This window comes from Phodopus roborovskii, unplaced genomic scaffold (assembly GCF_943737965.1).
Source record: "Phodopus roborovskii unplaced genomic scaffold, PHOROB, whole genome shotgun sequence".
Taxonomy (NCBI): Eukaryota; Metazoa; Chordata; class Mammalia; order Rodentia; family Cricetidae; genus Phodopus; species Phodopus roborovskii.
Window position 1 is genome coordinate 7,960,353 of NW_026126416.1, and position 12,883 is coordinate 7,973,235.

Genomic DNA, 12,883 nt, shown 5'->3' on the forward strand with positions numbered 1-12,883 from the left:
ACTGAAACCAAGAAAAAAGATAATGCTGAACTGTTCAGATCTTCAAGACATGGACATGTGCTGCCAGGTTAAACTTTGGTGGTTACCCTTTTGTTTTTAGACATAATAAAATCTTGCTTAAGAAACATGTTTCTTCCTTCTATTCCAGCTTCCAGGAAAACTTTAAAAATGTGTCTTTGTTTCTTTCTCATCCTCATGTTTTCAAATTTTACCCATGCTTACACACTTCTTTGTCTTTTCTCTTGTTCAGCATTTGGTGTAAGTTCATAAGGTGCTAAGTTCTTTGTCATGCAGGAACATTTGTAAACCAAGAGATGACAATTAAAAAAAAAAAAACAGCTTACAGGTTTGCATTTTTCAAGAGCTGCCATTTTCACCTGCTTTCTGCATCCATGTCCATTTTCTTATTTCTTAAACAGGTTATTTTTTTCCACAACCAACCAAAAAGATCCATTACAAACAAGTACAAATACTTGAAATTTCTGAGTCTCTCTCTCTCTCTCTCTCTCTCTCTCTCTCTCTCTCTCTCTCTCTCTCTCTCTCTCTCTCTCTCTCTCTCCAGGGTAGTGACAGAAGAAGAAATCCTAAGTCAGCTCCTGGGGATGGGAACAAAGGAAAAACAGCAGCAATGGAGGTGCAAATAAATATGAAACATTTTTAGCAAATACACTTTCTCTTGTTCCATTTCCATCCTGAGAGTAAGAACAGCATACTTACAAGCCAGCATCTCTGTTAGCCAGTATCTCTCTGTGTGTTGGCTCTCTTCTTTGGATTTGGATACTTTGAGCTAATTTGGAAGTGTCCGTTAGGTTGCCTACAAAATGATGCTTTAAAGGATCTAACGATGCATAAATTAGGGAGCCCTACAATGGCAGAGGACGGTCATTGTACCTCTTCTCTTTATGCGCTCTTATGGTGGGACCCAAGAGCCTTTTTTTTTTTTTTTTTTAACACTTTAGATGATGGATTCAGTGAGGGGCTTGTAGCTAGAAAGGAGGTGAGCCCTATAAACCATCCCCCCTCCCAAACTTAACAGCTGGTTGCCCCCGCCACACACTCCCTCGACGTTATACTGAACTTTGCTACAAAGTCACTTTAGGAAAACTCCCAGCCCGGATGAAACAGGAGTGGGGTCTTTCACTGGCCTCCGAGTTTCCATTTCTCGAGGGCGAAGGTAGCCCAGGCAGAAGTGCGAAGGATGAAGATCGCAAAGGGGAGTGATCTTTTCAAGAAACATCCAACGGGTCCTTTACCTTTTTTGCCTCCGTTACATGGGGAAGGGGGGTGAGAGAAAAAGATGTCAATGACCATTGTTTGCTCGTTGGGGATGTTGCTCCGCCCCCCGAGTCTGTCGTAAACCTGGCGCTGGACTAAAATAAACCCGAGATTCCGCAGCTCCGGGGGGCTCGCCGCGCCGCCGACAGCTCTCCACTGGCACTGGCGCTGCCGCCGGGCCGAGGTGGCGGCTGCGACGAGCGGCCGCCGCGTCCCGCCCGCCCGCCCGCGCCCGCCCCGGGCCCCCCTACCTGGCCGCCCGCCGAGCCATGTCGTTGAGCCCCAAGCACACGACGCCCTTCTCCGTGTCTGACATCCTGAGCCCCATCGAGGAGACCTACAAGAAGTTCGGCGGCGTCATGGACGGCGCGCCGCCCGGCCTGGGGACGCCCCTGGGGGCCGCCGCCTACCGCGCGCCGCCGCCCGGCCCCTCCTCGCAGGCGGCGGCCGTGGCGGGCATGCAGCCGGCCCACGCCATGGCGGGACACAACGCGGCGGCGGCGGCGGCGGCGGCGGCTGCGGCGGCGGCGGCGGCCGCTACCTACCACATGCCGCCCGGCGTCTCGCAGTTCCCGCACAGCGCCATGGGCAGCTACTGCAACGGCGGCCTGGGCAACATGGGTGAGCTGCCCGCCTACACGGACGGCATGCGGGGCGGCGCGGCCGCCGCGGCCACCGGCTGGTACGGCGCCAACACGGACCCGCGCTACTCGTCAAGTGAGCGGGGCCAGAGGCGCGGGGCTGCGGGCGAGCGGGCGGCGCGGGCTTTTCCCGCCACGGCTGGGGCGCGAGGGCGCTGGCGTTCCCGTCAGCGGCGCCCGAGGGCCGGCGCGCGCGGGGGGTCCTGGGACGCGGCCTAGGGCTCGTGAGGGGTTGTGGGGCGCGGCTGGAGACGCGCGGGGTTTCTTGGGAGCCCCGCGGGGCGCGCGGGGGTGGCGGGGCCCGTGGGCGCGCGAAGGGAGCCGGCCGCGGGTCGCGGCGCTCGTGGGGTCCCGCGAGCCAGCCGGGGGCCCCGCGCCGTCCCGTAAAGCGAGGGGGGCGACGGCGGCCGGAAGGGGTCTCGCTGGCCCGCGGCTCACCGGCCGTCCTTCTTGGGCCCCCTCCCCAGTCTCCAGGTTCATGGGGCCGTCGGCGGGCGTGAACGTGGCCGGCATGGGTTCGCTGAGCGGCATCGCGGACGCCGCCAAGTCGCTGGCGCCGCTGCACGCGGCCGCGCCGCGAAGGAAGCGCCGGGTGCTCTTCTCGCAAGCGCAGGTCTACGAGCTGGAGCGGCGCTTCAAGCAGCAGAAGTACCTGTCGGCGCCCGAGCGCGAGCACCTGGCCAGCATGATCCACCTGACGCCCACGCAGGTCAAGATCTGGTTCCAGAACCATCGCTACAAGATGAAGCGACAGGCCAAGGACAAGGCGGCGCAGCAGCTGCAACAGGAGGGTGGCCTCGGCCCCCCGCCGCCGCCGCCGCCGCCGCCGTCGCCTCGCCGCGTGGCAGTACCCGTGCTAGTGAAGGACGGCAAGCCCTGCCAGAACGGCGCGGGCACCCCGACGCCTGGCCAGGGAGGCCAGCAGCCGCAGGCCCCGACTCCCGCGCCGGAGCTGGAGGAGCTGTCGCCCAGCCCGCCCGCGCTGCACGGTCCCGGGGGCGGCTTAGCGGCCCTGGACGCTGCCACCGGGGACTACGGCGGAGGCGTGCTCGGCGCCAACCTGCTCTATGGCAGGACGTGGTGATGAGCCCCGGGGGGTCAGCCTGCGACCCGCAGGATCTGCCAAGAAACTGCAAGAACGAATGGGGGAACTGTACAGAAGCTGAGCCTTTAGTGCATGGAGATAAGAACGAATGAGTCGCGGAGAGGGTCGGGCTGCTTTGAACCTCTTTGCTGGGGGTGGGAGAAGGCCCAGGACCGAATAATGTGGCACCACGCTTGGAGGTGGTGATTTCCCTTTTTTCAGAAGTTCCTAAGTTATGCGAAGAACTGGCGGAATCCACATTCACCACTTTCCTAACCAAAGCTCTCAGAGTTTTAGAAGTTGGAAACTTTGTTGGTGTTTGTATCTCTCTCTATAAATCAACCAGCTTTCACGATGAATCCTTGGAGTGGAATTTATTTTGGGAGATTAATTTGCAAAGCCCCTCCCCTAAGTGCAATTTCGTTAATGCTTGATTGAAAGTAAATTGAATTGTAGCGCAAAGTGGATCATATACACAGCAACATGATTGCCGAGGAATTACTGCCATTTGGGTAAAATAGAGCAATGGAATAAAAAGAAATGGAATCCTAATTATATGGATCGTTGCTGTTTTTACATTTAAATGCTGATTTAAAATATCTTGTTCATTATTAGGCAACCAAGTAATTGTATATTATCCTAGATGAGCACAACCCCCACCCCAAGATTAAGTTCATCATAAGAAAGAAGGGTTGTAAAATACTTTTTGTATAGAATCTGGCCTTTCCAAATTAGCGGATAAACATACCATTTCCTTCTAGAAACATGGTATTTATTCTCTTTAAAATATTTTTGCCTGAATTTGAATTCCTCGACAAAGTACTAAAACAAGCAAGTAAAATTGCCTATATTACAATCAATCTATTTTAAAACATGTCAAAGACAAGGTGATTATTGAGTTATAATCAAGATATGCAGAAATTAAGATAATTATACTTTTCCATCATGTTTAGAATTTAGGAGTTGCACCAATTTCTATTGTATAAGTAAATGTATTTACTCTTTAATATGCTGATTTATATTTCGAATATTTCAAATGAATATTTAAATATAACTTTTAAAAACCTTAAGTACTTTTTTCTAAAAGTTAAGAGGTCATTTCTTTTTCTTAAGTGTTGTAGTGATTTTATATTTTTCCTTTTGACAGAGTATAGCAACACTCATAATTAAGATAGTCATTTTGAAGAAAAATAAAGCCGAGTGAATAGTGTGAACTTACAGAATTAATGGAAGTTAAAGAAAAATGGGCAAAATGTACTTTCAAATAATCAAAACAGATGGTCACCAGAGTTCCCAACCCTCTTCTGAATTTGAGTTTTTAGAAGAACAAACTTGGGACTGAAACATTCAATTTCCTTTCATGGTTTGAACATTTTCCTGGAAAGTTCAAAGTAACTGTATAGAAGACACATAGAAGTCAAACTGGAACTTTCTCCAAAATGTACTTTATAAAGTAAATCCTCAAAAACCAAACAACAACAACAAAAAACCTCTAGTTCCTTTCACTGCAAGAAAAGGGAGGGGGCTATGGAGCAAAGAGATGGTCTTTTATCAAACCACCAATGTGCATTTTTGGAGGGTGAGATTTAATTTTAGAGCATCTCAATAGACAAACTAGTTTTTAAAAAAAAAAATGGTGTGGTAAACATACAAAAAAAAACCTCCCAGCTTGAGTTTTTGCATTATGAGTAGTAGATTGACTTCAAAAATCAGTGTTAATCTTGCTGGTAAAGCTATTTTACTGACGTGTTTCAATTCAAAGTGCTTTGTTTTCATCAGTTTAACTATTATCTCTAGAAAACATGTTTTAAAAATCTACACAGTTTGTAATATTTTCTTTTTAATTTTACAGACCAACACTTACAAAAACAATAGCTTTATGGTCTGTGGGCATCCAGAGACCCTTAAGGAAAATAATCCTATAACAGTTTTCCCCCCCTAGATAATTTATTCCTAGAACAAAGAATCCCTTAAATTAAATGAACTCTACTGAAAATAATCTTTTTTCATTCACCATTTTCTGAAAGTATATTTACTGTAGCCATACCTTTTTCCATTTAGCATTCCCTTAAGTAGTAAAAACCCCAAGCTTGAGGTAATTGCTGCAGAGGGCTTAACATTCTACACCCAGAGACTAACTGAGCACATCCTGACATTAGAAAAAGGTTTGATTCCTGAAGCATTAAAAGAAATGTTTTTACTATAGAATTCCACTTTCTGATTAATGCAAAGCAAGAGCCTTTTTCTTCTTTTGCAGTTGGTGCTTCACAGATCTTTTATAAAATACAAACGGCTAGACTAGGTGAAACTCATTAACTGAAGAGGAGGATAAGTGTCTCCACAACCAAGAGGGAGAACTGGAGCAGGGGCTGGGTGGAACAAAGCCCTCTCTAAGTTGAGCAGAGGCCATAGCAAAACCGGGTTTCAGAAATGCTAACTCTGCAGATGTGAATTTCACAGTACATTTTGAGGTCTAACATCTTTCTCACTAGAGGCATGGAAACCAAAATGCAGAATGAAAGTTACAGGGAGTAACAGCAGGGATTGCAGGTACTTCTGTGTAATCTTCATTAGGATGTAAATTGAAGTATGAGAGTGTGTGCAATTTTGAAGGGCACAAGAAGGATGTTTTGTATATGCAAGTGTGAGAGTGCAACCCCCTTGTCCTATTTAAGGCTTTGCTTAGGACCACAAACTAAAGGTCAGAACAAGTAGTTAATCAGCACAGATGTGTTCAACCTCCATTCGGCTAGTAGCTGTTTACTTTCAATTTAAAGCAAATCAGGACGCAATCCTGTTCCTGAATGCACACACCTTCCACAGGCTTGCTTTGTTAACCACACTGAACATATGATTCTAATAAGGAATTTGTGAACCATAATTATATAACGATATAGCTGATTTTGATATATCAATTTGTGCATATAAAAAAGTAATACACACATTATGTGGTGGCGATATAAATCCCAGTTCAGATATAATCAAAGTACAGATAATATTCTCCTGCCACTTAATGCCACAGTATCGTGGTGGACCCCTGTATGTCAATTATTTGAACTTAGTTCTTTTGAAATGCTGTTATTTGCTATTCATAAGCCCAATGAGACAGAACTAAGATATATTGATGAAACATAAGATTCCTTTTTTACTGTTACTGAGAATTCTTGAGTATCTGGGGAAATTTCAGAGATGCCAGATTGGGAAGCCACATCCACATAACCTAGAGCTCTTCCCTCCAGTGAGTATGGAGACTGCTCTGTGATCTCCAGGTTACTTTTTCCAAGTTTAATGGTGATTAAAGTTTCTTCCAGAGGGTTTTTGCTTTAGAATGTTTATCTGAAGTGGAATGAAATGGTGTTGGAAAGTCTCTGTAACTTCAGTAATTGTTTAGGTAACTTCTAATAAAACATTAACCATTAATTCTGTATATGCTTAAAGTGCACAATTTTGCAGTAGTGAATAGCTTTAGTGCCATTTCATACAATTAAAGCATGATGTGTTTTTACCCCAATTCCATAAGTAGAATATGGAAAAACAGCCACAAGAGCATCTGTTGGAATTAATGCTGAATGAAGGAAGCATTTTTTATTTATTTATTTAATTTTTTTGTTCTTTGACCTTTTTCCTGGTGAGAAATAGAGGACTCAGTCAGTCACTAGAACAGTTGATAGCACCTTGATTTTCTGAAGTCTTGAGAATAAAGGCAGGGTTGTAAAGCCACTCTGTAGGCTTTGATTGGCAACTGACAAATTAACTCTAGGGAATGTCTAGATTTTATATTTCTCGGCACAGCTAAATTTTGTTACAGCCAGGACTTTGAATTTTAAAAAGAAATCTGGCGTGGGTGGGGGTTTGTTTCTGGTTTTACAGGTTCAGCATGTGCACTTGCCTGGAGAAAGGATGAAACTGCAGGTTGAGACTGTGGTGATTGGTGCTACATCCAGGGAGTGGAGAGCTGATGCTACAATGCCTCCCAAGGTGCAAGGTCTGAGATTCCCCACACCCACCTTACTCAACACTGCCAGTTTGCCTGCTCCTGGGCAGGATTTGGGGTTCTTGAGACTATGGGGGCATTCAGAATCCTGGGGCCAATGACTGCAGTTTCCTGACTCCACAGGGAAGGCTAATCATGCCAGACACAATACAACCTTGACCATGAGGGTGAGGTAACTCTCCTTGGCCCTGCCAGTCTGCTACTCCCAGGCATTGCCAGCAGCTCAAGCTCAACTGTGAAGTCCTTGTGTGTCATAAACCTTCATTTTAGCCAAACCTCTAAGCATTTGACCTCCATCTAGAGATGGGATGATTCCCTATGCCCACCCAGCCATTATGTCTTAGGCTATTACAAGAAAATTAGCCTACTGGTCATTTACCCGATTTGCCTTTGAAAAGCTAAATGGCAATCGAATACCCATTCACAGATGGCTTTGTACTTTTACATCACCTCCTTGGCACTCTACAGCTAAGGAAGTTGCTTGCTCCTTACTAGGTTCCTTTAGCAGATGTTTCCAGGCACTGACAACACAATTTAATGAGAGGAAAAAAAGGTGCTCTAAAGGTAGCATAATGGAATGGAAGTAACAAAACCAGCCTGTTGCCTGCAACACTAAGACTTGAAAGCTTTAAACAGCACTTTCCCTGAAATGATATTTTTCTATTCTAATATGGTTCAAGTCAGTCAGAGATTGAGGAGAAGGATCCAAGGATTCAGGAGCTGGACTGATTTTCTCAGGACACACCCGTTTCACAAGAGGAAACCCAATGTCAACTAACTTCACTAGGGCTTCTGCTTAGACTTCTTCAGAACCCATCAGCCAAAAACAGAGTTCAAAAACTAAACCAAAACCAAGGAATTGGGGAAATAAAAAGCATTAGTGTGGGTTTGGGGAACCCATTGAAACTATATACAATAAGACACATGCTCCAATTGGAATATGCAGTGCTTTATTTAGAGGGCTAGACAGATTTAATACTTGGAAAAAGAGAGAAATTAGTAGTAGGATTCATTACTATAATATGGTGTGAGGGTAACATACAAAGGTTCCTAATGAAGACTCTTTGTTTCAACAACAAAAGGCTCCTGCTGTTTTCACAGCATCAGCAATGAACTCAACAGCTTCAGAATGCCTTCCTATTCAAAGGTAAGGTGGATTTTTTTCAACATAAGCAAAGATTAACAACTGTGCTTTAAACTATGTGTTAAAGCACAAATGTCCTAAATTAGAAGGTCAAAGAACTCTTACCTTACAATTTTAGGCTGGGGTGGAAAAACCGAGACAAAGTCTCAATCTTTGCAGGAAAGTGTCCCCTCTACATTTGTTTTGGTAATTAAATGAAAACGCAATGTGTGGCCTCCAAACACACATTTAGGGACTTAGCGTGCTCAACTGAAAGGAAGAGCCCAATTTGAATCTATTGCAAAGTATCATCTGAGATAGACTGAGTATAGATTCCTTAGGTATAAATTAAAAATTTCAACTTTAATGTTTTTAGATGGTCCCTAAACTTAAAGAGATTTAGAAGTCCTTATATCCAGAAAACAAATATGGGATTCGTGAAAGTGTAAATATTCATAAAGATGTATTATTAACATGCTAACAGAATAAATGCTTCTGTTGAAGTACTGACCATAGCCTCTTCAAATCTACTGACACTGACTTGCTTTTGACATCCAATTGTAGCAACTTTTCTGTAAAAGTTGACTTAGAAAAAAAAAAGGCATCCTTAGTCAAGACTTTCAACAGAAATAAAGAACACACGACACCAGAGCTTTTAAAGTTTAGCTTTATTTTTATTTTATTTTTTTACTAAAGTCCACAAATTTCTGTAAGACAAATACTTTAATGAAATGTTTCCGAAGAAATGCTGAGCAACATATGCTCTAATCTGCTGAATGTGCAGTTCAAATGTCCATACCTAATTATTCATGTGCATCAAAATCAGCATAGAGCTGGTTTGAATTTTAACCATAATGAAAAACCAGGACTCCTAATTTCATCAAATGTGTATACAAGCAATAATAAATTCAGACCCACTGTATTATGCACTACACATTTCTGGAAAGCAACATAAAACAGTGAGATCAGATCAGCAAAAATATATACACAGTTAAAAGAAATACACAAAGTACTGTAGTTTTATTAAAACCTACTACTTGAGAAAGAAATCTCCTTTCCACAAATAGCATAAAAGTATATAATGGTGAAAGGATTTGGGAAAGCTTTACAAAAGCCTAATTCCAACTGTATCTTCCCGAGGGTGGTGGCAAAGGGTATTTCCTTCCTTCTCTGGGATATCCCTGAAAGTAAACAAAGGAAGAGTTTATCTTCTGGATTAATATGCCTAATAAATTAACTCTATCTCTGTGGAAAAGCACATCATAAAGAAGTGGACTGTTTACAGTATTATCACAGCTCTAACACAGCTTCTTACAATGCTGAATACGCACACAAAGGCTGAATTACTGAACACTAACACAACAAGCATTAATAACCACATCTAAGAAATTCCCTAAATTACAAATGAGCAATGAAATGTTTCTTATAAATATATATGGAGGGTTTTTAAAAACAGTTTTATTAGTTCTTTGACAATTTTAGACAATGTATATTATCATATTGATCCCCTTCCCCTACTCTCCTCAAACCACTCAACTTTGCGTGTTCATTCATTCATTCTAACCCATCAAGTATAGTTTGTGCTGCCCATATACTCTTGGCTATGTGGCCTTCTCTGGAGAGTGGTCAATCCACCAGGATCAACGCCCTTAAAACAAACAGCAACAACAAAACTCACCACAACTTTCCTACTCTCCCAGGGGCTACCAGCTGCCAATTGCTCCTACATAAGTAAGGGTGGGACTTTTTGTGCACCCCTTTCCATGCTGGGATTTTGTCTGGTCTGAACCTGCATGCTATAGACACAGTGCTCTAAAAATTTCCCACCATTCTGAGCCCTTGGTAGGAAAGTCACCTTATTTAACCAGAGGAAGAAACTTACTGAGGTCTAATGACCAATTAATTAGGAATGTAATTTTTGTTTAATGAAAAACCAAAACATTAAATAATAAAGTTATTATAGAATTACACTTGCAAAAATATTTCTATGCATAATTCATAAGGCTGGAGATGTATCTCATGGTAAATGCATTTGCTGAGTGAATATGGTACTGGATTTGATTACAAAAGAAAAAATATTTGTATTTAGGACCATAGGATCCCATTTTGTCACTTAAGTTTACACTATATAGTATGAAAGATCCCCAAGACTGCAATGTGGGTTAAGGATTTAGACATATCAATAATAGTTGTTATTTAAGAAAAACTAAATGGAAATAAGACTGAAAAGAATGTGTGTATTTTCTTTAAAAAAAAAAAAAAAAAAAAAAGTCTTCCAACTTTTTATGTATCTTCTCAGTGAAGAACCCACCTCTTGAGGAAAAGCAGAGTCCCTCAAAACGGAAAATTCCTTGGCCTCTTACAGAGGCCAGAAGTTGAACTGGGGGGTTCAGTGTCCCCAGCTTTGCCTCCAAATAATGAGGTTACAGGATTTCAGTTCCTACCCTGCAAAATGAAGTGGTTGGACATGGCGTTCTCCAAGGTTTCTTCAGTTTTAAATGTTTTCATTTTAAAAAAATGTTATTTAATTGCCTAGTGCCATCTAAACCACAGTAGCACAGAGCAGCAATTTCCTGATGTGACTTTTCGGAGGTGTTGAATGGAAAAATTAAAACTAAAATTGTATGAAATGATTTTATGAATTATAACGAATTTTTCTCAAAAGGTATTAACTATAAGCAATTAAGGTGACTACTTTCTTATAAGGTTGAAACAGACAGGTTTTCCTTAGATGTCAGAGTTGTTAAAGGGGAGTACAAAGTAAGAACAAATTAGAAAGCCAATGTACAAAGCACTGTAAAAGGCCTGAAAGCAACACCTGGTAAACAATTTAAAACCCCTTCATATCACTGCAGGTACCAAACTCCAGGACTGAGTTGCATCATTCCAATCCTGTTCACTACCAAGTATTAGATTTAAAGTGCATATAAATTCTGTCCAGCGTGTCAAATTGCTATGAGAAATTATGTTAAATAGAACCCAGCCTTAAATGTTAAGACTGGATGGAATTAAAAAACAGAATGTATATCATCTCAATTTATCTATGAATTATAGTGATCAGTAGAATCACATGGCACTTTCCATTTAGTAGAAAAACATGTGGAAAAGTCTTCAAAAAGAAAAAATCTGCTTCTACAGAGGACTCAGTGATGAATCAGGTAAGAATTCTAGGATGAATAAAGACAACTAGTGAACAGCTAGGGTGTTTTTTTTTTTTTTTTTTTTTTTTGTTTTTTTTGTTTTTTTTTGTTTTGTTTTGTTTTTACTTTCAGCTTCCAGTCAGTCTTAATTTGTTAATGATGGATGTAGTTGAATATATTAGAGAATGATATTCTCCAAGGTAAAAAGAAGTGTTTGGTGACTGTGATTAATGTTAGTCACTACTGACTGCTATGACAAAGGGAGCTTCTAGGCTGCGATTCTTGAGGATTGTTCATGTATAAACTATTTAGGTGAAATACTTCCCTTAGGTACAATTTTAACAAAAATAAAAGTTGAGCTAAGCTACTCTATTAGTATTCCCTCCAGAAATACTGGCAAAAAAATATTAAGTCCTAAGAAGCAAGCTTAACAGTGAGCAATATGCTGCTTTTCCTCTGCAGCCCACATTGTATTTATTACCTGTCTCCCTCCGCGATCATCACGTCTGGGTGGATATCCTCCAGGCCCAGCTAGCATCTGGTACTGGTTTGGCTGAAAGGCTGCATTTTGGGTTTGGAGCATCCGGTTCCACGGCAGTAGAGGTTCAGCTCCAACTCCTCTGTAGAAAGACATATTTGTATCAGAAGTGAAGTCTGCTTTACAGCACAAACCTAAAATAAGCAGGTGTCTTCTCCAAATTTTAGAATAATCCAATTTGCCTAGATTTGTTTTATAGGCTATATACTATGTTGGCCTTTATGTCTCTTGTAACCAGTGCAGTGTACTGCATTTCATAAAGCACCACCACTTATTAAGGGATGTTTAGAGCAATAGGGATGGTTCAGATGGTCCAAGTACCTGCCTTACATGTCTCATGACCCATGTTCAATCACCAGGACCCAAATTGGAACCTCCACATGTACACTATGACACACATAAACACTCCACATTAGTGTGCACATACACAATATAATTTTTTAAAATGAGGATGCTTAAAGTAAGCTGATTAACTTTTACAAAATAATTTGTACAGTTGTAAATGTGAAGTTTCATTTTATCATCTGAAGCTCTAGATCTACAATCAGCAAGCTGGCTGGCTACATTTATGATTCTGTCCAGAAGAGTAAATATGTACTAGTAGGAGAAAGAGGCTTTATTTTAAAAAATGTCCAGACTCGTTCTTAGATTCTATTCTTCCCAGTTAATTGCAGGTTGTAAGTGAATTCTTACTGCTGAGTATTTTGAATCCAGGGTAGGGGACTTGGCTGTTTTTTCCCATCCATTATTCTGCTCAATATGTCAGAAGGTCTGATCGTGAAGAAACCTTTTCAAGTTCTATTGATGCAGCTTTCAATTGACCATGGTGACCTAGCAACATGAGCACTAATTGGCATGGGCTGACTGGCATTTGGTGTACAGTTTACATGGGAACGCAGATTCAACAGCTATTATAACCCAGTTTGCTGTCCCAGATTACTAGTTGAAAGACATGTTTTAATTGTCTTCAAGTGCCTATTTTAACTTTAGATACACAACAACAGGTAGAAGGCATTAAATCATAACTTAATTAAAACCTATCACATAAACAATGTAGCAAAGATATTTCTAAAGGCAATAATCACCAA

The 12,883-nt window shown here is 42.1% G+C and overlaps 2 protein-coding genes across 2 annotated transcripts in view; one reads left to right on the top strand and one right to left on the bottom strand.

The window, feature by feature from the left end:
- The first annotated feature begins 1,144 nt into the window (after positions 1 to 1,144).
- On the top strand, positions 1,145 to 3,106 carry Nkx2-4 (NK2 homeobox 4). Its single transcript, XM_051183226.1, has 2 exons — positions 1,145 to 1,992; positions 2,384 to 3,106. Exons 1-2 carry the CDS (start codon positions 1,545 to 1,547, stop codon positions 2,998 to 3,000), a joined length of 1,065 nt encoding a protein of 354 aa, XP_051039183.1. The 5' UTR covers positions 1,145 to 1,544; the 3' UTR covers positions 3,001 to 3,106.
- A 5,660-nt stretch (positions 3,107 to 8,766) lies between these two features.
- Positions 8,767 to 12,883, bottom strand: part of Xrn2 (5'-3' exoribonuclease 2) — a 69,920-nt gene continuing 65,803 nt past the window's right edge. Inside the window, exons 29-30 of the mRNA XM_051183227.1 lie at positions 11,739 to 11,877; positions 8,767 to 9,298 (exon numbers count right to left, since the gene is read on the bottom strand). Of these exons, the coding sequence (XP_051039184.1) occupies positions 9,233 to 9,298; positions 11,739 to 11,877 (205 nt within the window). The 3' untranslated portion in view covers positions 8,767 to 9,232. The remainder of the gene's footprint in view (positions 9,299 to 11,738; positions 11,878 to 12,883) is intronic.

Coding starts and splice junctions, on each gene's coding strand:
- Nkx2-4 (XM_051183226.1), top strand. CDS start 1,545: ATGTCGTTGAGCCCCAAGCACACGACGCCCTTCTCCGTGTCTGACATC. Junction 1,993..2,383: donor GGACCCGCGCTACTCGTCAA/GTGAGCGGGGCC, acceptor CCCCCTCCCCAG/TCTCCAGGTTCATGGGGCCG.